Source organism: Canis lupus, chromosome 1 (assembly GCF_003254725.2).
Source record: "Canis lupus dingo isolate Sandy chromosome 1, ASM325472v2, whole genome shotgun sequence".
In the NCBI taxonomy this organism is placed as follows: domain Eukaryota; kingdom Metazoa; phylum Chordata; class Mammalia; order Carnivora; family Canidae; genus Canis; species Canis lupus.
In genome coordinates, this window is record NC_064243.1 from 64,234,301 (window position 1) to 64,262,152 (window position 27,852).

General features: G+C 45.4%; 1 protein-coding gene across 14 annotated transcripts in view; it reads left to right on the forward strand.

Moving 5' to 3' along the window:
- Positions 1-27,852, forward strand: part of TPD52L1 (TPD52 like 1) — a 97,435-nt gene that overhangs the window by 56,966 nt on the left and 12,617 nt on the right. For all 14 annotated transcript variants that reach the window (XM_025422940.3, XM_035707183.2, XM_025422932.3 and 11 more), the window contains exons 2-4: positions 6,619-6,734; positions 16,086-16,234; positions 26,382-26,483. In XM_025422940.3, the coding sequence (XP_025278725.1) occupies positions 6,619-6,734; positions 16,086-16,234; positions 26,382-26,483 (367 nt within the window). The remainder of the gene's footprint in view (positions 1-6,618; positions 6,735-16,085; positions 16,235-26,381; positions 26,484-27,852) is intronic.

Below are 27,852 nucleotides of genomic sequence, written 5' to 3' on the forward strand. Positions count from 1 at the left end.
GCTCCTGGTTGGTGTGGGATGGCCTGAAAGATTTTTCTACCTAGAGCCCAAAAGGGAGATTGGGACAAGCTTCTGGAAGCAGATGAATGGCATGCTCAATGGGGGTGCTTCATTCAAGGGAGTTTAGTGAAGGGACCACTGGAACGACAGGAAGAGTTAAGGGAAACCAGGAGGGAGTGTTGAAGCACGTCAGGACGACAATGGCAGGGAGTCTCCACAGTCCTTAGGTGGGAGGAGAGGGTCAGGTTCTGGGAGCTTGATAACAGCTGAGCTGTGGAGGAGGACCACCTAAGTGCAGGTGTGGTCCTTGGTCGTGAAAAAAGCCAAAACTGCACCATGCCGCCTGGCAGGGAGGGAGGCAGCCCCTAGCCCTTCTTCTCTTCTCCAGGGTCCCTCTGGGGCTCCCCACTGGCCAGTGCTGGGTGGGTGAGAAAATCATATTGATGTAATCCTCAGGTGGGTCTCCAGGGTGCAGAGCAGAGCGGAGAAGAGGAAGGAGTGGAGTGGGTCTGTAGGGGCAAACAGAACCTCCAGAGCCCAACAAGGAAGGCTGAACATGCACATCTCCCAGCATCCCTCTCCTTCCCTCTCCCTTCCCTCTCCCCACCATCCCCCTAGGATGGACCAGAAGGCACATACATCCTTGGTAAATCCTAATACACCGTGTACCTATGGGGAGCCCCCTGGCCTGGGTGTCCTGGGCGTCCTGGGCTTGGCTTCTGCTATGTGAAGAGGGAAAGGAAAATGTGAAAAACATCCCTTCCTTAGAAAATTGCCTTTGTTGCAAAGTATTTGTCTTCCTGGCAAACCCAATTTCAAATGACAAGAATTTCAATATGAATCCTTTTGTGTGGGAGTCTTTTGCTCCTCTGCGTCACCTCAGACAGGTGGATGCCTTAGACCAGCTAGGAAAATATTCTTGCAGACCCAAAAGAGAAGATAGCACATTAATATTTTTTAAAAGATTGATTTATTTTAGAGAGCACAGTGGAGAGGAGGGGGATGGTGGCATGGGGAGAGGGAGAGAGAGTCCCAAACAGACTCTGCACTGAGCATGGAGCTGGACACGGGATTTGATCTCAGGATGCAAGGTCATGACCTGAGCAGAAACCAGTAGACCGCTTAACTGACTGCACCACCCAGGTGCCCCAACACGGTAATATTTTGTAAAACGATTACTCCCAGTTTCACCAATATGCTACTGTGGTTTGTATGGAAATTGAAGACATTTGGGACATTTTCATGTGTCTTATCTGATGTAACATATTTAATTTTAACAACAGTTCCACAAGGTATCAGTTTAACAGATGAGATCATTGAGATCAAGTGTATTCCGCCGTTAGTGGCAAACCCACAGATAGGTAGGAGCCCAGATCTCCTGCCTCCCAGACCAAGGGGGCATAGTTTGCACATCAGGAAAGGGAACCAAATTCATGAAGTTGCGTGCATGCATAGTGTACTGGTGTCTGCCAAAAATTTTGTCTCGGAGTGATTTTTGCCCACTAATAATTGCTTTTATGAAAACTATGTTTTTAATCTCCTTGAGTACCTGCTTCCATAGGGACTAGGTCATGTTATATTGATTGTGCTGTCCTCTCACGTTCTTGTCTCTCACTTGGTGTCTCTTACTGGTGGCTTCTATTCTCCCTCCCCATCCTGACTGACTTTCACTGGTGAATCCCATCTTTCTTCAACTCCTCTTTCATCTGCTCCTTGATTCTGGAATTATCCTCTGACCCCATGGTTGGATGACTGCTTCCCTAACCCAGTGAGTGGAGCATTTTCCGCTGAACACGGCAGGCCGTGTTTTCATTTTGTTTGGGTTTATATGGTCCCCCCGGGCTAAGCTGTGTGACTCAGAGAACACTCATCAGAAGAGGCCGATGCAGGGAAATTGAGTCATTAATAGGAAAAGAAGATGGGGAAGTGGCATTTCATTTCAAGAATAAGAATGAAGAAGGTAACTGGTCCAGTTAGACCTCATCTCACCCGCAGCCTGGCCTCCAAGCAGATTTCCTGAATGGCTGCTTTCTGGGAGTGAGACTTTGCAAAGATCCGTGATGTTGCCTTGGAGGGGCACATGCGGTGGCACATCAGAGCCCCAGGTGAGCACAGGATATCTCACCTCGTAAGCTTTACGTTGTTTTCCCCTGAAAAGAAGTTAACCTCCTGGATCTGGGTCTCTGCCTTTCCCTAAATTCATTAGAAGTTTCCCAACTCACTTGTTACCAACTAAAATAGATTCTGAATTATTGTTTTGTCCTAGAATATAAGAAGGTGCTAAAGATGTTTGATGTCGTCTTAAGTAGCTGCCCACGTCCTCTCACACTGTCAAGAGAGGGGAAGATGGAGAATTTGCATACCAGCTAAGTTTAAGCAGTATTTGTTCAGTTCCTGGGCCCAGCTGAGTTAGGGAGCCAGAGTACCTTAGAGCTTCCTCCTGTGGTTGGGGGCAGCCTACCTTCTGTGTCCATCTCTTAAATCTGTGCTTGGACACATGAAAAAGTGCTCCTCATCACTTGTCATCAGGGAAGTACAAATCAAAACCACAGTGGGAAAAATTAGAAAGACAAACCATAAGAGACCCCTAACTCTGGGAAACCAACAAAGGTTTACAGAAGGGGAAGAGGGCGGGGAGATGGGGTGACTGGGTGACGGGCACTGAGGGGGGCACTTGATGGGATGAGCGCTGGGTGTTATACTATATGTGGGCAAATTGAGTTTAAATAAAATATTTTTAGAAATCGGTGCAACATTATTGTCCTGAGTCTACAGGTAGTCTCACAGGTTGCTGATGTCTGCATAAAACTGACGCAGTCTTTCTGAGTGAAAATTAGGCAGTTGTTTTCAAAAATGTTCTTGCCCCTTGACTCTGTGATCGAGTGTATAGGATTTTGCTTGATGGTTTGTTTGACAAGGCGATGTTTGCTGTGGCTTCCCAGGAAATGGGGTAAGTTATCAATCACACACGAGACAAAGTACTGTGTGACCATCAAAAATATATCAACGCGGCTGTGTTTTTAGACATAAGGGACGTTCACGATGCCCTATTGAATACATCAGATTCACAACAGTAAGTGCACATAAGTATATACAAGAGAACGTATACGTTTGCATAGAAGAAATAACCAGAAAGGACAGACCAAAATGATACTTGTTTCTGGGCAGTGCGATTAACAGTAATTGTAGTCCATGACGGATAATTTTATTTTTCTGTCTTCTGCAATGAAGAGGCATTACTCGTGGAAAAGAAAATTATCTTAGCATCGAAACTGGCCTCCGGAGTAGAGAGATGGGACAAGATGCTGCTGAACTTGGATCAGCGAGGCCATCAGGGTGCCACGCTCACTGATGTGGCCGGTGTATCAGCAGGTGCTGATGGCCCGTCGTTGCTCCAGAATAAGGATGTGCGTGTGAGGGACTCAAAAGTGGGGCCAGCCTGAGAAGCACTTTGCAGATTGGTTCATCTCCTTGCTCTCTTTACCTCTAATGTCCTGACACTGTAGGCTAATTGCTTACCTTTAATGTTGACTTTAGAGAAAAATCTATTCTTTTTTATGATAGTCACACAGAGAGAGAGAGAGAGGCAGAGACACAGGCAGAGGGAGAAGCAGGCTCCATGCACTGGGAGCCCGACGTGGGATTCAATCCCGGGTCTCCAGGATCGCGCCCTGGGCCAAAGGCAGGCGCCAAACCACTGCGCCACCCAGGGATCCCGAAAAATCTATTTTTAATTGTCTTATCCCATAATATACACAGGCAAAAGAATATTTACAAAATAAAAGGTAGAAGAAATACTCAGATGCAGAAATGCAGAGTCCCAGAAGTGGAGCGTGACCATCAGATCCTGGGGAGGCGCCCGCTGCCATCTGCACCCAGCCCGCCTCAGAGAAGAAAACCCGGTCCTGGATCATTTTGATCGCAGTCTTGCTTTTCTTTATGATTTTATTTGTAGACAATATTTTAGTTAGTTTTGTCTGTTTGGGGTTTTACCTTATGATTCTTCTGCAACTTGTGCTTTTCACTCTGAATCTTGTTGGTGAGTTCCGTCCCCGGAGCGTGTGGGGTCGTTCACTCCCTGCACGTGGTCAGGTGCTGGGAGGAGGGGGTGCCCAGGGGGCTTCTGTGCATCCTCCTGGTCCTGGGCTTCGGCTGCCATGAGAGTTCTTGCCGGTGACCTCGGTGCCGATTTATATGTAGGTGTGGATGGGCTGGATGGAAGGGGGTGCGCACCCCACAGATCACGGTAGCTTATTTTCCAAGTTACTCGTCTCTCTTTAGGATTCTTGCCAGCAGCATATGAGAGTTTCCATCCTCCACGTACTCATCAAATTAGATAATGTCAGCCTTTGGACTTTTTACTAATCCAGTGGGTGTGAAATGATTTAATTTGTGTTTCCCAGAACATCGGAGAGGCTGAGCATATTTTCTTGGGTTTGTTAACCATTTGCGATTTCTTCCTACAGCGAATTCTGTTTTGGATCTATTGGGTTATTTCTGTGCTTTATTTTTTTTTAAAGATTTTATTTATTTATTCATGATGGGGGGGGGGGGCAGAGACACAGGCAGAGGGAGAAGCTGGCTCCATGCAGGGAGCCCGACGGGGGACTCGATCCCGGGACCCCAGGGTCACGCCCTGAGCCGAAGGCAGGTGCTGAACCACTGAGCCACCCAGGGATCCCCCTATTTTTGTGCTTTAAACTGGTCTAAGAATTATTTTTTATTCTGGTAACTTGTCCTTTGCTAGTTACACATGAGAGATATATTGCTTCTTCTAATTAGTAGCATGTCTTTTAATTTTCCAGTGGGTTTGATGAAAAGACATCTGTAATTTTATTCACCCTACTTTTTTCATGATATGCCTTTTTTTGGTGTCTTGTTTAAGAAGTCCCTTCCGACCTAGTGATTCATAAATCCTGTTGTCTGCCTTTTTTTTTTAAAGATGTTATTTATTTATCCATGAGAGACCCAGAGGGAGAGGCAGAGACACAGGCAGAGGGAGAAGCGGGCTCCCTGCGGGGATCTCCATGGGGGACACGATCCCAGGACCCCAGGGTCACGACCCGAGCTGAAGGCAGACACTCAACCACTAAACCACCTGGGCATCCCAATCTTATTGTCTTCTAAAATGTTTATAATTTAATCTTTGTGAATCATGTGAAGGTGTCCAATCTTAATTTTTCTACATGGAGGGCTGTTTGCTCCAGGACAGCTTACTAAGAGACCTTCCTCTCCCCATGGATGTGTAGATGCCAGGTCTGTCATAAGTTGTGTCCTACAGGAAGCTTCCACGTATGTGGAGGACTGTTTGCTGGATCCTCCAGAGAACATAGGTGTTTGAGTTCTCCAGATGCCAAGGGGCTCTCCTAGAGAGCATCTTTTTTTTTTTTTTTTTTTTTTTTTACCAAAAGCCATTTTTCTCACTGGACAAGTTAGAAGTTGTAGTGCCCCGGGGTTGGTCTGGGCCACAGTGACGTCCTCGAGCACCTGGGCACTTCCCTTGTTCCCTCCGCCAGAATCAGCCTGCATTGATTCCTCACAGCTGCTGCTGCCCCAGGTTTCGCATCCACATTCCGTCCACATCCGAAGTGGGAAGGTTTACAATGCTGTGCCATCTCTGGGTCCTCGTGGACCACCCAAGTAGTGTACACTCGGGTTGCCAGCTCCCACACAGTCCCCCTCGGGAGTAGGGACCCAGGGAGGCCCTTGCGGCTGCGCATTCAACAGCTGAGGCTGCTTTGCTTGCCCCCCAGATCCCCGTGGGGAGCGACGCTCTTGATTTTCTCTTCTCCTTGCTCTCAGGGTGCAGCCCCGTGGGGATGCGGGTTTATGGGAATGTGGGTTTATGTACAAGTTCCCCACCTTAAACCCTTCTCCTTGGGTGGCCCGAGGCTTTGTCCTCTGCACCCCAGGGGCCAGTGAGCGCCAAAGCGGGAAGCCATCTGGGTGGCAAATGCGGAACCCATGAGAGCTTCTTTGCTTTGCACCTCTGGCTTCCCACCTGGACTTAGTTATTGGGCTTCTTAATATTCCTTACTTGCTTGGCAGCTGATCACAAATTTAGATAGTCGGGGTTGGGGATCCCTGGGTGGCTCAGCGGTTAAGTGTCTGCCTTTGGCCCAGGGTGTGATCCTGGGGTCCTGGGATGGAGTCCCACATTGGGCTCGCTGCAGGGAGCCTGCTTCTCCCCCTGCCTGTGTCTCTGCCTCTCTCTCTCTTTCTGTGTTTCTCATGAATAAATAAATAAAATCTTAAAAAAAAAAAAAAAAGTTGGTTTTTTTTCCTGGAATTTTTAATTATTTTTTATTTTTTAAAGATCCCATTCATTTGTGTGTGTGAGAAAGAGAGAGAAAGAGAGAGCACACACAGGGGTAGGGGAGCCAGAGAGGGAGAAGCAGACTCCGCGCTGAGCAGGGAGCCCAACGCAGGGCTCCATCCTAGGAGCCTGAGACCATGACCTGAGCCACAGGGAGGCGCCTAACTGACTGAGCCACCCCAGTGTCCCAGGAGATTTTAGCTGTTTTTGAGCAGGAAGGTCGGGCTGGTTCTCCAGACTGTGGAAACAGGAGTCGGCTAATTTTTTTTAATTGCATTATGTTTTATCAATCTTGTCTAAAGGTTTGTTGGAGACTGAACCATTGCAAGGACGAGATGAAGACACGGTAGCCAGTGCTGACTTCCCTAGCATGCTGTCCGAGGAGGAAAGAGAAGAGTTAAAGGCAGAATTAGTTCAGGTATGTTTAGTCGTCCTACTGTTGTTCTGTGTCTCTCAGGATCTGAGGAGTTCATGTGAGTTTTGTGTGAGTCCCATGGTACAATTATGTTGTCTTTCCTGCATTTATGCATTGAGGAAGTGCCAGCGGGGGTGGAAGGGGCAGAGGGAGAGAGAGTCTTAAGCAGGCTCCATACCCAGCCCAAAGCTCCACAGGGGGCTTGATCTCATGACCTTGAGATCATGACCTGAGCTGAAATCAAGAACCAACACTTAACTGACTGGCCACCACCGTGTTGTCTTTCATTTAATAAAATTTAATAAATGATATATTGTAAGGTGATTCATTTTTTTTCTAGGGTGTTTTTGTACTGCTAGTTGTCCATTACCCACTGGTTAGAGTAAAAAAAAAAGGATACTAATGTTGCTTAAGCAACAGTGGCAAGTAGCTGTAAATATGCACCTCTTATTCTTTTTTATTTTAAGATTTTATTTATTTATTCATGACAGAGAGAGAGAGAGAGAGGCAGAGACACAGGCAGAGGGAGAAGCAGGCTCCATGCAGGGAGCCCGATGCGGGACTCGATCCCAAGACCCCGGGATCACACCCTGAGCCAAAGGCAGACGCTCAACTGCTGAGCCACCCAGGTGTCCCTGCACCTCTTACTGTTTTTAATTTTGCAGTATTATGGGAACAGTACTCACTCACAGAGCTGATGAATTCCTCCAAGACCTTGGTATAGGTAGCGGTGCAAGCTCCTATTTAAGAGCGGTTTTTGCTTTAGGTCAGCAACTTAGCTCAACAAATACTTTGAAGTGGTTTATTTTTTGTAACGAAAAAAAAAATCAATCATAGAAGCAACTGGATTTCTTACACTGTGTGCTCGTCTGCAGAAGGACCCAACACTGGGGGCGGCAGCAAGGAAAGCTGTGAGGAATCCAGGTTTCCTTAGATCTTGTGTCGTTGCTTCGGGCATCCGGACTTAGAGGTGGGGAGGATGCCTGGCCCACTAGGAATACAGTTGCTAAAGCCATTTGTTGGCAGCACCCACTAAGCCTTAAATACTTCGCTAAGGAACAGTTATGTTGTAGGAGAAAAGCACTGGATAAAGGGAGCTTTTCTTTTTTTTTTTTTTATTTTTATTTATTTATGATAGTCACACACACAGAGAGAGAGAGAGGCAGAGACACAGGCAGAAGGAGAAGCAGGCTCCATGCACCTGGAGCCCGACGTGGGATTCAATCCCGGGTCTCCAGGATCGCGCCCTGGGCCAAAGGCAGGCGCTAAACCGCTGCGCCACCCAGGGATCCCGGGAGCTTTTCGAATAGGGTAAGCAGTAGGGCCAGAGAGTGGAGGCCCATATCCCTTCCCATTCTGCATCCCTGCATCCGAGGGCACAGAGCTCCTGGTCCGGCTGGAAGCAAGTCTCTGGGCTCGATCGCAGGCTGAGGATACAGCTTTGAGCATCACCGTATCCTCACCCCGCTTTGTCTGCTCCAGACTCCTCAAGCTCTCATGTTCCGGTGGTGTTTGTTTATGATGATATTAAAGACTTCTCAGGTGTCCTCGCAAAGCACACCCGAAAATAACTGCATTGTGAAATGCAAGAGCAGCTTGTTCTCCTGGTACAGCAGAAATGATTTCAGTAAGCGCAGGGCCTCCAGGCAGGTAGCCCGGTCCTTTGGCTGGCTGGGCCTGCGGCCGCTGATCTAGAACCACCCAGTGTACTTCCAGTTGGCCACACTTGCCGGCACACGCGGGCCGAAGTCAGCGGCGACGGACAGCGTCCTAGCTCTGTGTTTTCATAAGGCCCGGAATTCTGGTTCATGCCGTGTGTTCACGTCAGTTGTGGTGTCCGAAGTTAGGCTCTGCTCAGTGGTGTGAGCTCGCCGATTCTAAGCTAACAGTTAATTCCTTCACTGTTACAGTCCAAGTTTAAGTTCTGTACTTAAACCTCTGTAGCAGGCCGACCTTTATAAAATGCCTTTGGTTTTCTGGGTTCTGGAACTGCTGGGGTCTGCATGCACATGCACGCACACACATACATATTTAAATTACAAATTTTTATATTATTTTTTAATATTTATTTATTCATGAGACACAGAGAGGCGGAGCCACAGGCAGAGGGAGGAGCAGGCTCCCTGCAGGGAGCCCCATGCGGGACCCGATCCCAGGACCCCGGGATCACGCCCTGAGTCAAAGATGCTCAGCCACTGAGCCACTCAGGCATCCCCACACCTCTGTTTTCTGTGTGCGCTCTTTATTTTCTAAACATTCAGCAGTGAGCACACGCATTACTTTTCTAGTCAAGAAAAAGTGAGCCTTGGTTTTAAGTGGATGCCTCTGTGATACAAAAAACCCAATGGTGCTTCCGGAAACTCCTGTCTGGTTCGGCCACATTACTGAGCTTCCAGCACCTCTCATTACTAGGACTCTTCAGCCTGACTTCTGAAAATAACACAGACCCCATTCCTATGTTCGAGCTACCAGGATGCATGTTCTCATCCTTTAGGATGCTTCCTGTCTCTTATTTCTGGGTTGTTCAGAGATGAAGAAGTACCGCATAGTATTGCCAGGGTGGCATCGTGACTTCCAGAGGCACGAGGGCGCAGCTGTGTGCCCCCAGGCCCAGTCCATCGCGCGGGAAGTGTATCTGATGTTTTTTCTCTTCACGTTTCCACCGCTTCTCCCTCTGCTTCGGTCCACCTCTGCATATTAATGCTCATCCTTTCCTTGAGTTGGCTTTCCCTGCCCTCCAGCAAATGCACGCTGCAGCTGCTGTGTGCGTGTGCCTGCGTGCCTCCACGAGCGTGTACACACACACGCACACGTTCACACACATGTGCATACACACTCATACTCATATACCCACTCCAAACCAGGTTCTTTCCAGATCAGATTCGCATTCAGACACGCTCGGATGCTAGTGTTTCATTACAACAAGGACACACAGAGAGCAATCTCGGCAGTCCCACAAGTGGCCCTCCAGAGACCAGAGCCATCTGTTGTATGGCCCAGCTCCCCTGCCTCAGCTCTCCACAGACATCCTTCCTGGGCCCCTGGTCGCAAGCAACTGCCCTCTGTGCCTGAGGGAAGATCCTACTGGATCCATTGGCCACTTGGGCAACAGGACACCTCACAGGCCAGCCCGTTAGACTGGCTTGGAGGCAGGTAGTCGTGATGGCCATGACCCCAAAGTGAGAGGTCTGCATCCAGACCTCTCTGACTCCTTTGCTTACAAGAGGCCTCAGGGCATGCCAGGGATCCAGTCTCCTCTTCAGTGTCCTCCGAGTCCCCCACCGGTTCGTGCCTATGCTGGATTCCTCCCCACTGCTTTATCCTGCACTGTTTTGTTGTTCGATTCCCGTGAGGTGGCCCTTATACTTGGAGCAAACTCACAACTCCACTTGTCCACACAGCCCACGTATTGTCGTGTGCTACCAAGTGTTAGCAAGAGGAAGATCTGTCCTTGTGTCGGAACCATAAAGTAAGCCAGTATTGCCCAAAAGGCTACATCTTAGATGGACTCTGTGTCGTAAAAGAGGAATCTGTTAACACAATTTAATCTTTTATGATTATGGTCATGCAATATGTGTGTTTTTAAGTTTCTTCGTTGTCAGGCCAGTATCACCTCTGATCTGGTGCAGTGGTCTGCGTATAGAAAGTATGCAATTAAGGTTTATAATTAACTTGAATTATTTTATACGTTAAAGAAATATTTACTTTTTTTTAAGTTTATTTATTTATTTTTTTTAGCAGCCTCTGTACCCCACATGGGGCTCAAACCCATGACTCCAAGACTAAGAGTCACATGTTCTATCAACTGAGCCGACCAGGTCCTCCAAAATATTTGCATTTTTAAATACTGGAAGTTGAATATGCATTCTTACACACCTTACCAGTATATAAAGAAATAATATTTTGTTTCAGCTGTTTGTTCTCATTAGCTCCTGACATGACCTCATCATGACCTGAGCCAAAGGCAGATGCTTAGCCAACTGAGCCACCCAGGCGTCCCTGCAATTTGGCTGGGCTTTTGAAAAGGATGAAGTGCTAGCATTAGCACTGTAAATTTATGATTATATAACCATCAAACACTGCCAACATCCTCTAGATAAAATGACTCAAGAAAAATAAGCATTAATAGGAGGTGGAAAAATACCAGGCAATATTATTAAGTAAGCAAAGCCTCTTTTCAGGCTCCCTTCATCCTTCTTTGGGTTCGTCTCGCTTCCTGTGGTGTGAGGTGCCCCCAGGAAGAACACACAGTTCCCTCAAGCCACCTGTCTCATAGACTGATAGAGAAGTGCCTTAGGCTCTTGGTCTTTCTCTCCTAGTTCCTTCTTCCAAGGCCTTCGTTCTTTCTGGACTGAATCGTGAACAACTGAAGTGTTAATAATCAGCAATGTCTTGCTGTAATACGCTTCTGTGTTAGAGCCCTCCAGAGAAGCAGAACCAATAGGGTATATGTACATGGAAAGAGATTTGTTACAAAGGAATTGGCTGATGTGATGATGGAGGCTGACAATCACCAGATCTATAGTCAGCAAGCTGGAGAACCAGGGGACCTGATGGTGTGGCTCCAGTCTGAAGGCCAGCAGGCTCAAGGCCTAAAAACAGCTGATGGTACAGTTTAAATATGAAGGAAGAGGAAAAACAATGTCCCAACTCAAATACAGTCAGACAAGAAGAGTCCCTATGAACTGAAGGAGGGTCAGCCTTTTTCTTCTATTTAGGACTTCAATCGATGTGTTGATGTCCACCCACTTTGGGAAGACAATCTGCCCTACCCAGTCTTCCAATTCTTCCAATTCAATTGATAATCTTATGCAGAAACACCCTCATGGGCACACGCAGCATTATATTTGGCCAGATGTCTGGGCATCCCATGGCCAAATCAAGTTGACACATAAAAATAATCACCACCCTCTCTCAAGGAGTATCTGGATTTTTTTTTTTTTTTTTGAGTATCTGGATTTTAATCTTAGTTCTTAGGAGTCTCAGCCAGAGGCATGATTACCCAGGAGAGGAAGCTGGCACTGAAGTAGTGTGTGCAAGACACCAAATAGTCTTACTCCTAAGCATCATACTGATGATTTAATAGTTTATGAAAGTATTTCTTTGTCCGGATAGAAGTAAGATTTTTTTTTTTTATGTAATCTAGCATAAAATAGGAAAGTAAGTTTTCAATCTTCTAACGTAAATTTCATTTTGAAGGTAATTCATTAGCTAATTCAGGTTAAGTCATATGTTTTTGCATTTTTTTATTGAGGTATAAAATTAACTGTTTTAATATAAAATTACCTGTTTTAAAGTGAACCATTCAGCGGCATTTGTTATACTTACAATGTGGTGTAACTACCACCTCTAGTTCCAAACTATTTTTAGCACCCCAAAAAGAAAACCCATACTCTTTGTGCAGTTGCTTCCTATTTTCCCCTCTGCATTCTGTATCTCTGCATTTACTGTTCTGTGTATTTCATGTAATAGATGGCCTTTTGTGTTTGGCTTCTTTCATGTAGCCTACGTTTTTGATATTCTTCCATGTTGTAGCGTGTCTCAATACTTCAGTCCTTTCCGTGGCTGAATAATGCTCCTTTTTGGTGTATACTGCAATACTTTATCTCTTCATCCTTTGATGGGTATTTCGGCTATTTTCACATCTGGCTGCTGTGAATGGTGCTGTTATGAACATGTGTCTATGTGTATTTGTTTATATTCTTTGGGGAATATACCTGGGAGTGGAATTGTTGGGTCACATGGTAATTCTTCGTTTAACTTTTTAAGAAACTACTGGACGGTTTTCCACAGTGGCTGAGCCATTTTACATTCCTACCGGCAGCATACAAGGATTCCAGTTTTGCTACATCCTCACCAACACTTGTCATGTGCCTGTTAATTCATATTTAAATAGCCAAGTCTAAATATGTAGTCTTGGGTGTAAATATTTGTCATCCAAGGAGATCTTCTAGGGAGTCAAGAAACCAAAGAACCGGACTATTAGTTTATAATAAAGAAATGATTAATTTAAAATTAAGGGAGAAAGGATATATTCAATACTTTAGTTAATGACTTACCTGCACTCCACCTCATCCCAACAGGAATTTGATGTGGCTTACGGAGGTACTTACAGTATTGGCTTTCCACCACCTGCATCAGAGTACCTGGGAGCGTTTGTTGAATAATGTAGATAGCCTGACCCTACAAAATTGAAGATACCAGAATCTTCGGGCATTAAAAGGGGCATATATCTGGAATCTGCATTTTAATACGCCCTATGAGTGACATTTATGTAAACTGAAATTGAGAACCATTGGTGTAACTAGGCCAAAAAAATCTCATTAGTCAAATGACTGGACTAATGGTGGACTCTCACCATGAGCATCATTTAAAATATTTGTGATTAAAGACTTTGCCGTGAGGCAGAACTGTCTGCTCTGTGGAAAGAGATGTGTGGTTCTCATTTTCATTGTTGCAAGCTAATATAATTTAAGATTATGTGTTTTTTTCAATTTCTGGATTTGCTTACAGATTTTTTTGGCATATATTTAGATCGCCGGTAATTATACTGAAAGCTTCAAGAAGTGTGGGTCTCAACATTTCATTGAAATGATAAGAATTTCATTAAAGAACCTGAGAATAGACCCACCTGAGTAACTGAGTTCATGTTTCCATCATTAGAAGTCTGTTCCTTATAAATGCTTTTTAATGTATGCTTCCGTATTTAAAATATTAGGTGTGGGACTTCATTATTCTTTCTTTAGGTTGGTGTTTGGTGAACTGGTCACTTCAGTGTTTCTACCTATCACTTTTTTGGGATCAAGGATTTCATTAGAAAACTCTGAGTCCCTTATTCACCTCCCTCAAATAACTAATGAACTAATGAATTCACCTCCCTCAAATAACTAAGGATTTCATTAGAAAACTCTGAGTCCCTTATTCACCTCCCCCAATTTTGAATAAATTTCTAGGGTCCCCTAGATATGAGGTTGAGAGTATCAAGATGTGTAAGCCTCTTTCCTCTTCTCTACATCTGTAATTTCTTTCTGCCAGTTAAAAATTGTCCGATTATTTTTATTACACGGTGAAAACTAGTCATAACCAAGTCGTTAAAAAATCCAAGACTCTCAATAATTTCAGTCACTCAGTACATACTATTTATGCAAAAGATAGCAGAAAAGGTCTTTTCTACAGAATTAAAAGGCTGACATGAAGCATGACATCTTCTACAGAAAGAGAGCCAGAGATGCAACCTTGAGAAATACTAGGCCACAGATTAAACACAAAAGGACACATTGACAAAGATGAAAAAGTGGAATGTGACATGATTGCCAAAAGAATAGAGGGTTTAAAATAACTGTGCATTCTCATTTAATGGGGAGAGTAAAAGCACGACCCCCTTTGGTGGTCCCCGAGTAGACTCCTCTCGCAGCAATGAGTATATGTCTGCATACCGAAGACCCGCGCAACAAGAAAGGACGGAGCGCTCTTGACTGTAACATGTTCACCGAATGTGTAATTCATTTTAGAAAAGTTTCTGTGAAGCATTAGAAAACTGTCCCATAAACATAAAAAAATGAATAATGCTAGATTACTAGGACATTTGCTGATATTGAAAACTCCAAGAGATAGTTCTTTTCTACCATCCTGTTTAAGATGCTTCTGACTCCAAATTTTGCCCATTTTGCTTAAGTGATCATTTGTGTCTCTGACACTTCACAACGCTATTTTGATCTGTCCACCAGTGGGGTAAAGTCTTCCTTGCATGAGTAAAAAGGCTAATATGTGCAAAGGTACTTGTCTTTCTTGAGATGCTTTTCCAACAGCTAGGTCTCTGCTGACCCAAGGAACACATTTGCATGATGACTAATGGTGTTAGTGTAAATGTAGTTTGTGGTCAGAAGTAGAGCGATATTTTGGATGTAAATGAGACACAGCTGTCATTTTTTAAAAATAAGAAATCTAGTAAGAATGTCAGGTTTTTTATGACCTCTATGCTTGTGGGATACTAAGGAAGTACTAGGAGTTCTCTTCTGGCTTCACGAAGTCACAGTCATTTATACTTTTCAGAAAACAATGATGTAAAACCTTAAGTAAAAACTTAATGATGTAAAAACTTATTACCAGGGCAGTACATTATAAAATCTGACAATAAAAAAAAATCTGACAATTGGAATCGAAAACTTTGTGGAGTTTCAGATTGATTTTCACAGGTTAGACTAGCACTCTCTAAAATCTGGGCATTTTACTGAACGGCTTTGTTAAAAATTACATTGCAAGATCAGTTTTTTTTGTGTATGACTTATTTTATAACTGTCAGTTTGTACCTTTTGACCTTCTTCACCCGTTTCACCCACCATCACCCCCACTCCTTACCTCTGGTGACCACCGATCTCTTCTCTGTATCTATGAGCTTCTTTTCATTTGCTTTGTGTTTTTTTGTGTTGTTTTTTTTTTTTTATTCCACATATAAATGTGGTATGTGGACCTAGGAGAGAGGACCTACAAAGAGGATTTAGGAAACTTTTGGAGGTGATGGATATGTTTGCTTTCTTGATTGCGGTGATAACTTCACAAGACACACGTGTCAAAACTCTCAGACTATACACTTTAAATGTGGGCAGTTTATGGAAATCCACTACATGTCAATAAATTATTAAAAAGAAACAAATCACATTCTTACATATGTCCTTTCCCCCCTAGTTCCTCCCTTCCTGAAGTATTAGCTTGGCCAAACTGTGGTGTCTGGCCTGTCTGTGCCTACAGCACTGCAGCTATTGTGAATGTGTGATTGGCAAACAATAAACACACAATACTGACTAGTGACACTTGAAGTTGCTTATGGGAGAAAGGAAAACAGTACAAAACCAATATTTTTTATTCAAAAATTATATCTAAGTGCAAATTTTATTAAAAAAAAAAAAAAAAAACACTTGGGAGGGTGCCTGGGAGGCCCAGTTGGTTTAGCAGATGACTCTTGTTCTCAGCTCAGGTCTCGATCTCAGGGTTGTGAGTCCAAGCCCTGCTTTTTTTTTTTTTTTTAAACGTTTGGAAGATTAGAAGCCAAAAAATTAAGTGGTGGCTATTTCCTAGTGGATTGTAGGTAATTATTCTTGTTTATATTTTGCTGTATGAATGAGTTTTTTTTTTATAAGGAGCAGTGATTACTTTTACAATCATTAAAACTAAAAAAAACCTAGTTTCTATTTTAAAATGTCAGACTGTCATCTCTATGGGATGCGTTTGCTATAGGCAGGCATGGGCCTGGTAATACAGGGGTGCAGGGGGTTGCTGTGGAGCACCGAGAGCTTTGCAGGTGTACATTTCAGCGGGTCTCACATCTTTCCACACCATGTTCCTTCCCACCTGTAGCTAGAAGACGAAATTACAACATTACGGCAAGTTTTATCAGCGAAAGAAAGGCATCTGGTGGAGATAAAACAAAAACTCGGCATGAACCTGATGAATGAATTAAAACAGAACTTCAGCAAAAGCTGGCATGACATGCAGACCACTACCGCGTAAGTATATCAGTAGAATTTTTTAAAAAATCACTTAGCCTGCTGTCTCTCACCTCTTCTGTTTTTTTTTTCCCCTATGAGGCTGATTCGGTACTTGTGACTAGGAAAAATATTTTCTCTAGAAGGAAAATAAATATGAATAATCATTAAATACGTTGTATAATGCAGACTCTACAAAGTAGCTTCCTGAAATTAAATTGTTCACCAGTCGGCTTTTAATGGGTTTGTTTTTTTTTTTCCTCTCTATTGTATATTTTCAAGCATTTGTTAAATATATGTCTTTTCTTTGTGTTTTCTCATGCAATTCTAAAGGGACAGGTGCTTTTTCCTCAGGTTACTTGGCATTCACTATTCACTACAGATTTTCAGTTTCTAAAATGAATGGTTGGCAGTTGCAGTACAGACTTGTTTGTCCCTTACTTCGAAAAGAAAAGCGTGGGGGCAGCCCGCGTGGCTCAGCGGTTTAGCGCCGCCTTCATCCCAGGGCGTGATCCCAGAGACCTGGGATCGAGTCCCGCATCGGGCTCCTTGCATGGAGCCTGCTTCTCCCTCTGCCTGTGTCTCTGCCTCTCTCTGTCTCTCATGAATAAATAAATAAATAAAATCTTTAAAAAAATAAAAAAGAAGAAGAGCTTATACTTTGGGGATGTGTTTTTCATCCCTTCTACTCTAGGGAATATTTAGAGCTGGGGTAAGGCCATGTGAAATGATAGAAAAATATGTGTGTGTGTGTGTGTGTAATGCTCTCTGTCCCTGGTTCTTGATACCAAGTCTCTAAATCCCTTGGCACTTCCAGGGTGGTAGCAGTATCCTTTGTTCTAATGAAGTGATTCTCAATGGCTCTGGGATGGGGGCGCTGGTCACCAGCAAGACCATTCCATGATTAGAAGCTTGGACTTGCAGCCGTCTGCCCTGTCCTCCAGATTGGGGAGAGGGTGCTAGAAATGGAGTTAATGACTGGTCAGACCTATATGATGAAGCTTCCATAAAAATCCCCCAAAACATGGTGTCCAGAGAGCTTCCGGGTTGAGGAACCCATGAAGGTGCTGGGAGAAGGCGCACCAGGAGAGAGCATGGAAACCCCACAGCCTTCCCCACATGCCTTGCCCTGTATCCTCTCGGGTCTGTATCCTCTGTCATATGCTTTCCTAATAAACCAGTCATCTAGTAAGTCAACCGTTTCTCCTGAGTTCCGTAAGCCGCTCTAGCAAATCAGTCAAACTTGAGAAGGACGTCATGGGAACCTCCGATTTATTGTCCTCCGGTCAGAAGCACCCAGCTGACACATATTGGCATCTGAAGTAGGATGGGGGGGGCAGTCTTGTAGGATTGAGCCCTTAACCTGTAGGATCTGACCCTGTCTCAGGAAGGCAGTGTCTTAAGCGTTGGACACCCAGCTGGTGTCACAGAATTGCCTGGTGAGGGAAAACCCATGCCTCTGGTGTCGGCCGCGTTGTGAGTGCGGTGGTCGGCCTGGGAGCAGAGGAGACACCGGAAGAGGGAGTTTTTCCTGCTCACACCCCAGAAATGTTTTTGGCTTTCCCGTTATCTTTTGGTCTGATATCAGGCAAAGTTACAGAGTAACTTCGGGTGTTCTACAATCATAAGTTTATTGGATTACTTTTTAAATTATGTGAGATATTCAGCTATTGTGGTGCTTTTCTGATGATTTAGGATATTTTGCACGTCAGGTGTTCTTGTATCAAAGGGAAGAAGGTGCCCACATCATGATGTAATCTTTCTTGTTTTTTGTGAGGCGGGGGGGGGGGGGGGCGCGGGGGGGTTAGGAGCTGCTGGAGAAAGTTCCTATCTTGGCCCTAACATCCGCCCGCAGTTTTTAGCTCTGTGTTTTGCGTTTTCTTCCCTGCCATGAATCCGTCAGATGGTAAAGATACTACATTCCCCGTATTTTAGTGGAAATCAACTTTTCTCCTTGCGGGTCCTTGTGTCCCCGACGCAGATAGGCCGGGCGGTCAGCGTGAGAGCCAGTGATGGACAGCAGTGACTCAGGTTTGCTGGGGGCCGGCTTTGCCTGCTGGTTCCTGGAAACTAAGACCTAAGACCTTCGTGAAGGTGTCCTTCGTTTTGGGAGTTCCATCTAGAAGGCACGTGATCTCCCCGTTCTGCTTCCCCTGGCTTCCGTGCAAAGGAGAATGTCCTTTTCCCCTGTCACAGCCTGGTAGTCCCGTCTGCTCCTGTGCTAACCCGGGGGCCCATCCGGACGGCGTCAGAGCACGGCCGGGCAGGGCAGGATGAGCCAGGAAGCCCATCACGTGGTCTCCGGAGGCAAATGAGCCTTCCCGGCCCGAGGGTGACAAGTATAGGAGGCGACGAGGGACCACACGGTGTTATCAACGTAGTAGAGCGCAGCAGTCTGTGAACGACCTCCCATAACGGACCGCTGGATCTTAGGCACTAAATTAAAGGAGCCTCCCTGTCAGCGTTGGCTTCCACCTTGGCCCTTGGGTGGCTTCTGTTGAGTTGCCGGCCCTGACAGGGTGAGGCCCAGCGAGCTCCTGCACCCTGGCCCCCGGCGCCTCCTGTCGCACTGATCTGAGCTTCCTCCTGGGCGCAGGCCAGGCGGGGTCCCCTGCGTGGCCTCCCTGAGCTCGCTGCGGGGGTGTGCGCGGACCAGAGGGCAGGCCGACCCCTAAGGCTCTAGCTGCTGGAGGGAGGGAGGGCAGAGGGCACGTCAGGCCTGCTGGGGACAGGGTGGGGAGCCACTCACGGTCCTCCCGACACATGGAATCAGTGAGGAGGGAGGGTGGCCAGCTTCCCCTCCTCATGTCGTCTCTGGTTTTCTCATGTTTGAAAAACAAGTTGGTTTTCTAGTCAGAAGGTGTAGTTAGTATCAAGCCTTTTTTGTTGTTTTTTTTAAAGATTTTACTTATTTATTCATGAGAGACACACACAGAGAGAGAGGCCGAGACCCAGGCAGAGGGAGAAGCAGGCCCCATGCAGGGAGCCCGACGTGGGACTCGATCCCCGGACCCCGGGGTCACGACCTGAGCTGAAGACTCAACCGCTGAGCCCCCAGGGGCCCCAGGGGCCAGTTTTTTGTCAAATGAACAGATTATTCCCCAGGGTTATGGGGCGGACAGACTAGTCAGGAACACCGGTGGGTTTTTGTCTTCGTGGATTTCGCAAGTGGTCCCGGGGAGCGCGCTCCACAGCGAGTGTGAGGCCTGAGGCGAAGGACAGGCCAGTGGCCCGTGGGGGGGGCGCCCCTGGCCATGGCCCCGGGGGGTGTTCCGCGGAGCTCCGAAGGCCGAGTGGGAGCTGCATGAGCCCCCCGCGGGGGGCACCCTGTGGTGCCGGGGAGAGGAGGCTCCCGGGGCCTCGGGGTTTCTGTTAACAGAGTCACCGACTCCACAGGCGCGACAAGGCCGTCCCAAGGGTCGTGCGGTCTCTACGAGTCATGATGACCCGGCGGCTCGCAGGGCCCTCGGCTGCGGGCTTCCCCCGGTGCACGGAGCTCCCACCTCCGGAGCCCTCGAAAGGGAAATGAGGGCAGCCCGGGGGGCTCAGACGGGGAATGGGCCTCCTGCGCTGCCCAGGTCCGACCGTAGTGAGGGACAGCGAGGGGACGGGCCTGGAGGCCTGGGGTTCCCCGCAGGTTGGGGGGTGGCAGACGAGGGCTGCCGAGGGATAGGGCGGGGGCAGCTGGTGGCGCCTGCCTGGGACGGGCCAGTTGGGACTGTCTCCAGCGGTGGGCCTGTAGCATCGAGGCCGAGCCCGGGGCCTGGACCCAGTTGCTTGGATCGAAGTCCTGGGTCCCCGGCGTCGGTGAGGGGAGATCCGATTGGTGTCTGTCTCACGGGTAGTGAGGGCTCCGTGAGTTCGTACTTGGAAAGGAGGCAGAGCGGTGTCTGACACTTCGTAGGCCTGTTGGCTATTCTAGAAAACAAGTGTGGTGGGCAGACCCAAGAGCTGCGTTTTGGGTTTGTGTGTCAAGAGGGCAACTTGGAGGAGGAAGAGCCAGGGATGAAAATGGACGTGGGGAGTCATCTGCATGGTGATGTCACTGAAAGCTCCAGGGCTAGCCTTCCTCAGAGAGTATTTAGTAAGTGGACCCCTCGCTCTTTTAGGAATGATGTGAACCATCCTTTGTAAGGAAAAATAAGTCCTTCAGAGGGAGGCACAGGTGTATCAGTAACATAACTTCAGGGGCGCACCTTTCCCCGCCCTCTTCGTGGCCACTGAGAGAGGAGGGAAGCCTTATTCCCGTGGTGGTGGTGGTGGGTCTTGGTTGGAGGATCTGTTTTCCCCCTTGAATTCACCAAATCCCTGCTGTTTGGGCCCTGGTACCCGTTCCAGGACAACATCTACACCTCACAGGATGAAAATTTTGATGTGAGGGAATGAGGAGCTGGGTGGGGTTCGGTTGTGTAGAATTAAATTTCAAAGCACTAAAAAGAATTTCAGCTGTCAGAGGATTGAAGGTGATTCCCAGAGGCAATACTTTGCATACTGATTAAGCAATCATGACCTATTTAGTTTGATTTATACTGAAAAGAAAAATCTATGATATGTTAATGAAGGATCTTGGCATATCTTAGCCTGTGGTAGGATTCAAGTAGAAATAGGACTGTGTGAGTAGAAATAATTACACAGCATACCGAAATTACCTCTTTATGGAAAAATACAGTAGCAGGTCAAAAGATTATCTGTTTTCTGGAGTTTGTTGTCGCCATTGTTTTTGTCATACTTTTGTATTGCTTTGATTTGAAAGCAGCTAAGAACATACACTAAAAATTCCTACCACCTCCTTTTTTTGTTGTTGTTTTTGGGGGGTTTTGTTGTTGTTTGTTCTCTGCTGCTCTGTGTGTGTGTGTGTGTGTGTGTGTGTGTGTGTGTGTTGTCTTTAGGCTTTAAAGAAGCATGGGGAGGTGGGTGACTTCGGGGTGTTAGAGGTAGGGAGGCCACAGGAGGAGAAATGGAATCTCTTCTGTAGGGCGAAGGAGTAGGAATTCAGAAATGCAACATTCCCATGGGCTATTCAAACTGATAGGCTTTACTGTAATAAGTGTTCAGCCTCTGCGAACCCAGGTCATTCCTCGACTAATAACCTCCCCACACACACACACACATACACCCCGAGCTGTACCATAGACCACATGGTAGGTCTGCCAAGGGGAGAAGGTTTTGGAAAGGAATTTAAACCACTGCATCCCTTTGGAGCTATTAATAACTTCATCCTGTATAAAGAAGAGTAAAATGCAGCATTAAACAAAATGCACACGCCTTAAAAATTGAAGTTTCACTTATGATTATTTACCCTTTGATTTTTTTTGTGCTCCTGTGACTTCCAAACCATTCTAGTCAGTCATGATTGTTACCTCCTTTTTACTAGAAGCCTGTTGCAGCACCGTTGAGTTTGGAAGTACCAGTGAAGATTAAAGACCTAATTTCAAAAGACGCACATAGTCCATCTCTCAGGCAGCTGCTTATTCTGCTTACCTTTTGGCTTTCATCTTACCACACAAGGCAGGAAATAGACTCTTCTTTTCCAGGTTCAAGTCGTAAATCTGTTTTGGTAACATGTGCCGGGAACCTTCGGAAGAAAATAAGCCCAAATACTTGTGTATCTTTGGTGAGATGCTGCAGGGGCACCTGTTATAAAATAACCATCTTTCTAAAGTCCCTTAGTAGAAAATGGATTTGTGCTATAAAACATCTGCTCGTAAAAAGACTTTGAATTTTTAATTTTTCTGTGTAAAAAAAGTTGCTTTAAGTCGAAACATCTTAGAAGATATGCTTTCTCCTTTTGATTATTAACACTGCTTTCAAATCAGTAAGTCATGACAAGATGAGCTGCATGAAAAGTCAATAGAATGCCTTTTATTTGGCTTGCAGAGAACCTAACCCCTTATTCCCAAAGATTCCCTTGTCAGTGTGCCAGCCATATAGTTAACCTGTCCTGGCCCTTGAGTGGTATCCGTTCCTTAAAGAAGATGTGGCTTAGGGGCACCTGGGTGGTGCAGTCAGATAAGCATCCAGTCCTTGGTCTCGGCTCTGGCCCTGACCTCAAGGTCATGAGATCGAGCCCCACATTGGGCTCAGCACTCAGCAGGGCGTCTGCTTGAGATTCCCCTTTTCCCTCTGCCCTTCCTGCTTGTGCTCTCAATCCCTCTCTCTCTCTTTCTCTCTCTCTCAAATAAATAAATTTAAAAAAAAAAAGAAAAAGAAAAAGATGCAGCATATGTACACATATCATTCAGGCATGACCAAGAAGGGAATCCTGCCTTTGAACAGCGTGGACAAACCTCGAGGGCATTATTCTAAGCAAGAGAAGTTATACAGAGAAGAACAGCTACTGTGTGGTATCGCTCATAAGTGGAATCTTAGAAAAAAAAATTTTTTTAGGAAGTCAAATTCTTAGAAGCAGAGAGTGGAAGGGTGGCTGCTAGGGGCAGTGCACGGGGGCTGTAGGCAAAGGTTGAAGGTCGGTCAATGTAAACTTCCAGTTATAAGATGAATGAAGGTCCGAGAATCTAATGTATAAAGGGTGGCTCTAGTTGATACCTGTGTTGTATAATTGAAGTTTGCAAAGAGAGTAGCACTTAAATGTTCTCACCAAAGTATATATAAGAATGTGTGAAGTGATGGGTGTGTTAATTAACTAAGTGGGAGGAATCCTTCCACAATGTATGCATATGGCAAATCATCACAATGTACACTTTAAATATCTTAAAATTTTGTCATTCATACCTCAGTAAAGCTGAAAAAAAAAAAAAAAAAGAAAGAAAGAAAAAAAAAAACCCAGACTATCCATTCCAGCCAATCTCTGGAAAGTAAAGCCTAGGTCCCCATTGACTTTCATCAAAATGTAGGAAGTTTACTTAGGCCATAAATAAAAAAATCTCCCAGTAAGAAGTCTTCAGTGAGTTCATACATATAAAATAGTAAGTGTGAGCTACTATTAGCAGTTACATTTTTGCCAGAAAAAGGTTCAGCCCTGAACCAGATTCCAGCTTTCTTGGGAACTGCAGATGGATGACCAGAAAAGCCGACATTTGCTGGAATTGCCTGTGAGCCCACGAGGACAGATTCCTTCCCTCGCCGCCCCGCTCCGTGGTGCTCTTGCAGAGTCCTCCTGCCTCTACACCTGTAGCTGGACTCGGGCAACCGGCCTGGACTCTTGTTTCCTTCCTCTGGCCTCCTGTGGCTCTTGCTCTGGCATATTCAGGCCCCGGGGACCCACGGATGATGAACGAGATGCAGCCCCTGCCTTCAGGAAGTTCGGGCAGGTCACAGAGACAGACTCGAAAACCATTATTGCCACCGAGTGAAAAATGTGTCTGGGAAGAGCTGTGCAGAGCGGGTCACAGGAACGCAGAGGCGAGGCACACAGGGCCGACTCCTTGGAGCATCTCATCCCATCGTTCCGCCTTCCCCTGCGCAGCGGAAGCCACCTGAGGGTGCCGTAGCACTTTGACTTTTATTTAAGGAGAATGTGTTAGCCTCCTGTTTCATCAATTACGTAACTTGGGCAATGGTGTAACTTTGCATTTAGCTTAAAAGAAGAGACATCATCGAAAATGCTAATAAATACGGTTTCCATTTAAGTGACAGGGTTGTCAGGTCCATCAGAAGGTGGGTGTCTAAGTTGTTTTTCGTTATTTGAATATTATCCAATGTAATTTTATATGATAGGCTTGAAAAAGAGTTTTAAGTATTAGTACAGACCGTGTAGCAAATTCCATGGCATAATGAAGGGAGTAAGATGGAAATACAGTGACATCCTTTAGGGTCTTCAGTGGCCCGACGGGAGGGTCTTTCTTCACGACGTGGGCGCCCAGCCTCTAGACAGGGATGGTGTATAGTTCCTCGTTCAGTTTGCAGATCGAGCCCAATGAGAACGTCGCGTAAGGTTACACGGTCTGTGCAATACCCGACTCCGGAGGGCCCTTCCCTTACCCCGGGATGTGAGTGGTGCTTCTTAGAGCTTTTAAGTGCTCTGAGCCCAGTGGCCTGTTTTCTCATCGGATCCCCGGTTACTTTGTTCTGGGAAACCCACTTCTTCACACATAACCCTTTCTCATCACCCACCCCTCTCAATCTCTTTCCCTCGATGATTGGTCTGTGGTGTTCGTAGAGTGGCTAGTAGTGGTTTTTGAGAAACGTGGTAGTTAGTCTAGGAGGGAGAGATGTAAAAATGGGGGAACAGAAGTGCATCTTAGAGATCTTAAAACGCAGTCCTATCACTTTTCTCGGCAAATACTCGAGCGAGAGACAGCTGACCTAACTCCCCTTCAGATGTCTGCCGTCATCTCCAAGGCAAGGAGTCCCAGCCCTGTCTTTGTCTTGAAAGAGTCACACAGTTCTCCTGGGCCTCAGCCCCATCATCTGCAGTATGAAGAAATTGGACTCTAGCGCCTTTCCGATTTAACATGATGTAATTTTCAGAAATAAAGAGTCACCAGGCTATGAATCTCTCTCTGATGCTCCTTTGAGCTCTCTGTAGGGTTGAATTCACACTTGGAAATTTCACGCAGGCATAGAGTTGGCGTTTTTCACGGTGAGGCCTTACTGACACTAATACTTGACCAGAGTAGCCAGCGCCCCTGCGTACCCACCACACACGGTGCTAGAGGGGTGTGTTCAAGCATAAAGTAGCCGGCGCTTACCCCTTACCATAGGTGCTTCTCCCTGCCCAGCTGTTTTTGAATTAAGCTGTCGAACTCAGAATGTGCTATGCCCACAAGGGTTCGAAAGTACCTCATGTCAAAATTCACAGCACTCTCAAATATATGAAGTTAAACTACGGGGAACAATTCACAAAGGAAATTAAATATTTGCTCTAATTGCAAGAAATTCCTTTAGATATGCAAAAACCACACAAGAAGGATTTCTCTGATTAATAGCAGGTCCCGGCCTCATGCAAAGGTCACAGATGTTGCAGGGTCCTTTCTTTCTTCTCTTTCTTCTCTTTCTTTCTTTCTTTCTTTCTTTCTTTCTTTCTTTCTTTCTTTCTTTCTTTCTTTCTTTCTTTCTTTTCCCTTCCCTTGAGCCTCCTTTCAGGCCAAACAGAGTCAACACTGGGTGGATACTCAGTGCACTGTCTCCCCTCTCTTTTCCGTGGCTCCGTTTTCTACCCATGTTCCCCCATCCCCTCCAGAGCTCTCCTGGATTTTGCCGACACCCGCTTGGCCACGGCTCCAGGCATCTCTGGCCCTGGTAGACAGCAGAGGGTGGCTTTCACAATCTTACTAGGGGCGCAGGCTTTGGTCTTTTTAATTTTTCAAAGTGGGGAATTGCAATACAACAAAACCCTTTTCTAGCCAGATTTGATGGGGGTCGAGTGACAGCAGCTAGAGCAGAGGTCTTAAGGCCGGTTGGGGCTGAGTATGTCCGTGGACTGGCGAGGAGGTCTGGGCGGCCGGAGCAGGGTGAGCAAGTGGGAGGGAGACACAAGAGAAGGGCAAGAGGACCAGCCTGTGTGAGATCATCGTGAGGCCTGTCGTATGGACTTGGACTTTGACTCTGAGTCCTCAAGGAGTCAGTCTAGTGGCAACGTAGGCCTATGAATGGACAATGGCAGTACTGTATTCCTAGAACTGTTTTGAAAAAAGTCACTAAGCTAAGATCATGTGCCCTTCGTAGTCCCAGCCATAAATATTAGAAAAACAAGCTAAATACTAGTTATACTTGGCCCTTTTCTGGTAAATTTTACCCACTTGAGCAGTAAAAGCTGAATCTTCACATTGAAATACACATTTTCTAGTTTCCGCGTTACCTTCGATGGCTAAACTCTTTCCTTGCCAGTGTCTCTTCGTAGAATTAAAACACTTCTTTAGGAATAACTGTGCTCAAACAAACAAACAAACAAACAAAAAAAGAATGTGCTCTCAGAGCACTGCTGCTTGTGATTGCACATCTCATCTGCACATCGGATCTGCACGTCACACTTGCGTGTGAATATCTTTCCTCACCAATTCAGATTTAATGGTCCGACTTTCCCACTGATGAGCAGCCGCCAATCCATCATCCCCAGACAATGAATAGAACCAGTAACTTCTGTGGATCGTCTTCTTCCTAAATCTGTTTAGAACAGGAATTTTCAAAGGAGGGAGAAGGATGGCGAACGCTCTGTGGGTGATCATGACGTACAAACCGTGTTTCCATTGTTCTGTTTTGCTTCTAGCTACAAGAAGACACATGAAACCCTGAGTCACGCTGGGCAGAAGGCGACTGCAGCTTTCAGCAACGTTGGGACGGCCATCAGCAAGAAGTTTGGAGACATGAGGTACTGCGGGAGAGAACCATGGGGATGGTGCTAGTAAGCCTTGGCCTTCTGAGGGAAGGGGAGCTTTCTCTATTGGCTGGTCTTCCTAATGTATCCTTTTTTCATTGGATTAAAATTTTATGTGGCTGATTGTGATTAGTGACTGAGATAAATTTTTACGATGGAGAATTTTCTGCCAGCAGGTCTGCTTAGTGAGCCTGGTCCCAACCATGTGTCCTTTCCACTAGGACATGACCTAGTAAAAATGGAAGATCCAGGGTTCCTTTAATTCCCAGATCTCAAAAGAATGCAGCACGTACTGAATTTTATTCATGAAAATTTAAACAGTAAGTTAAAATATGCATTCAGTGGAATATTCTCTGATAAACTATTCTAGGTTACATTTTTGTATACATCCACTTAGGATACTTTTTTTCTATGCTGAATACATACATATTTATTCTTTTATTCCAGAAAGCTTCGTGGTATATAATCCTTGCACATTTTGGTTATTTTCAGTATTTCATGATTATATAAAGTTAGGGTGAACATCAAGATTTTGAACTGAGAACCAAACGTCCTCATTATAAGTGCCCGAAACACAATGCACTTTTGGCCATTTTTATTTTTTATATTATGTTTTAGTAAGTTATCTCATATGGAAGTGTTAAATCTTTTTTTGCTTGTTTAAATACCTATCTTAATTTATTTTGAATTTGGTGATATGCTTAGAAGATATTTTGTTACAAATGAACTTTATTTTTCTCTCTAGAAATCAAATTAATTTTTTTCTAAAGATTTTATTTATTTATTCATGAGAGACACAGAGAGAGAGAGACAGAGACAATAGGCAGAGGGAGAAGCAGGCTCCCTGCAGGAAGCCTGATGCAGGACTTGGTACTCGATCCCAGGACCCCAGGATCACTGGGATCACCCCTTGAGCTGCAGGCAGATGCTCAACCACTGAGCTACCCAGACACCCCTCAAATTCGTTTTTTAAAAACTTCTGAAATTTCTTCCTTTTAAAAAAACTGCATATAATTTCACTGGATTCTTAAACTATTTCTTTATTACCCTACAACTTTGATACCTAGAGGCAAATCTTTATATTGTGGTTATTTTGGGCTTCATAAATTACTGGATTGTGCCCATGTATTATCTTAATAAGTTGGCTTTCATGAGGCTGAAGTAAGTACAGGTGCATGAATCTGAGTACATTCTTTTATCTTCATATTTATTAATAATGCTATAATGAAAAGCAACTGAAATTTTTCAGTGGCTACATGGGATGAATAGGTAAACCTATTATTAAATAACCCTAATTTTATTACAGATAAATTTGCTGTCATGTCAATGGCATTAAAGCATTTACCTAAACTAATAAAATAAT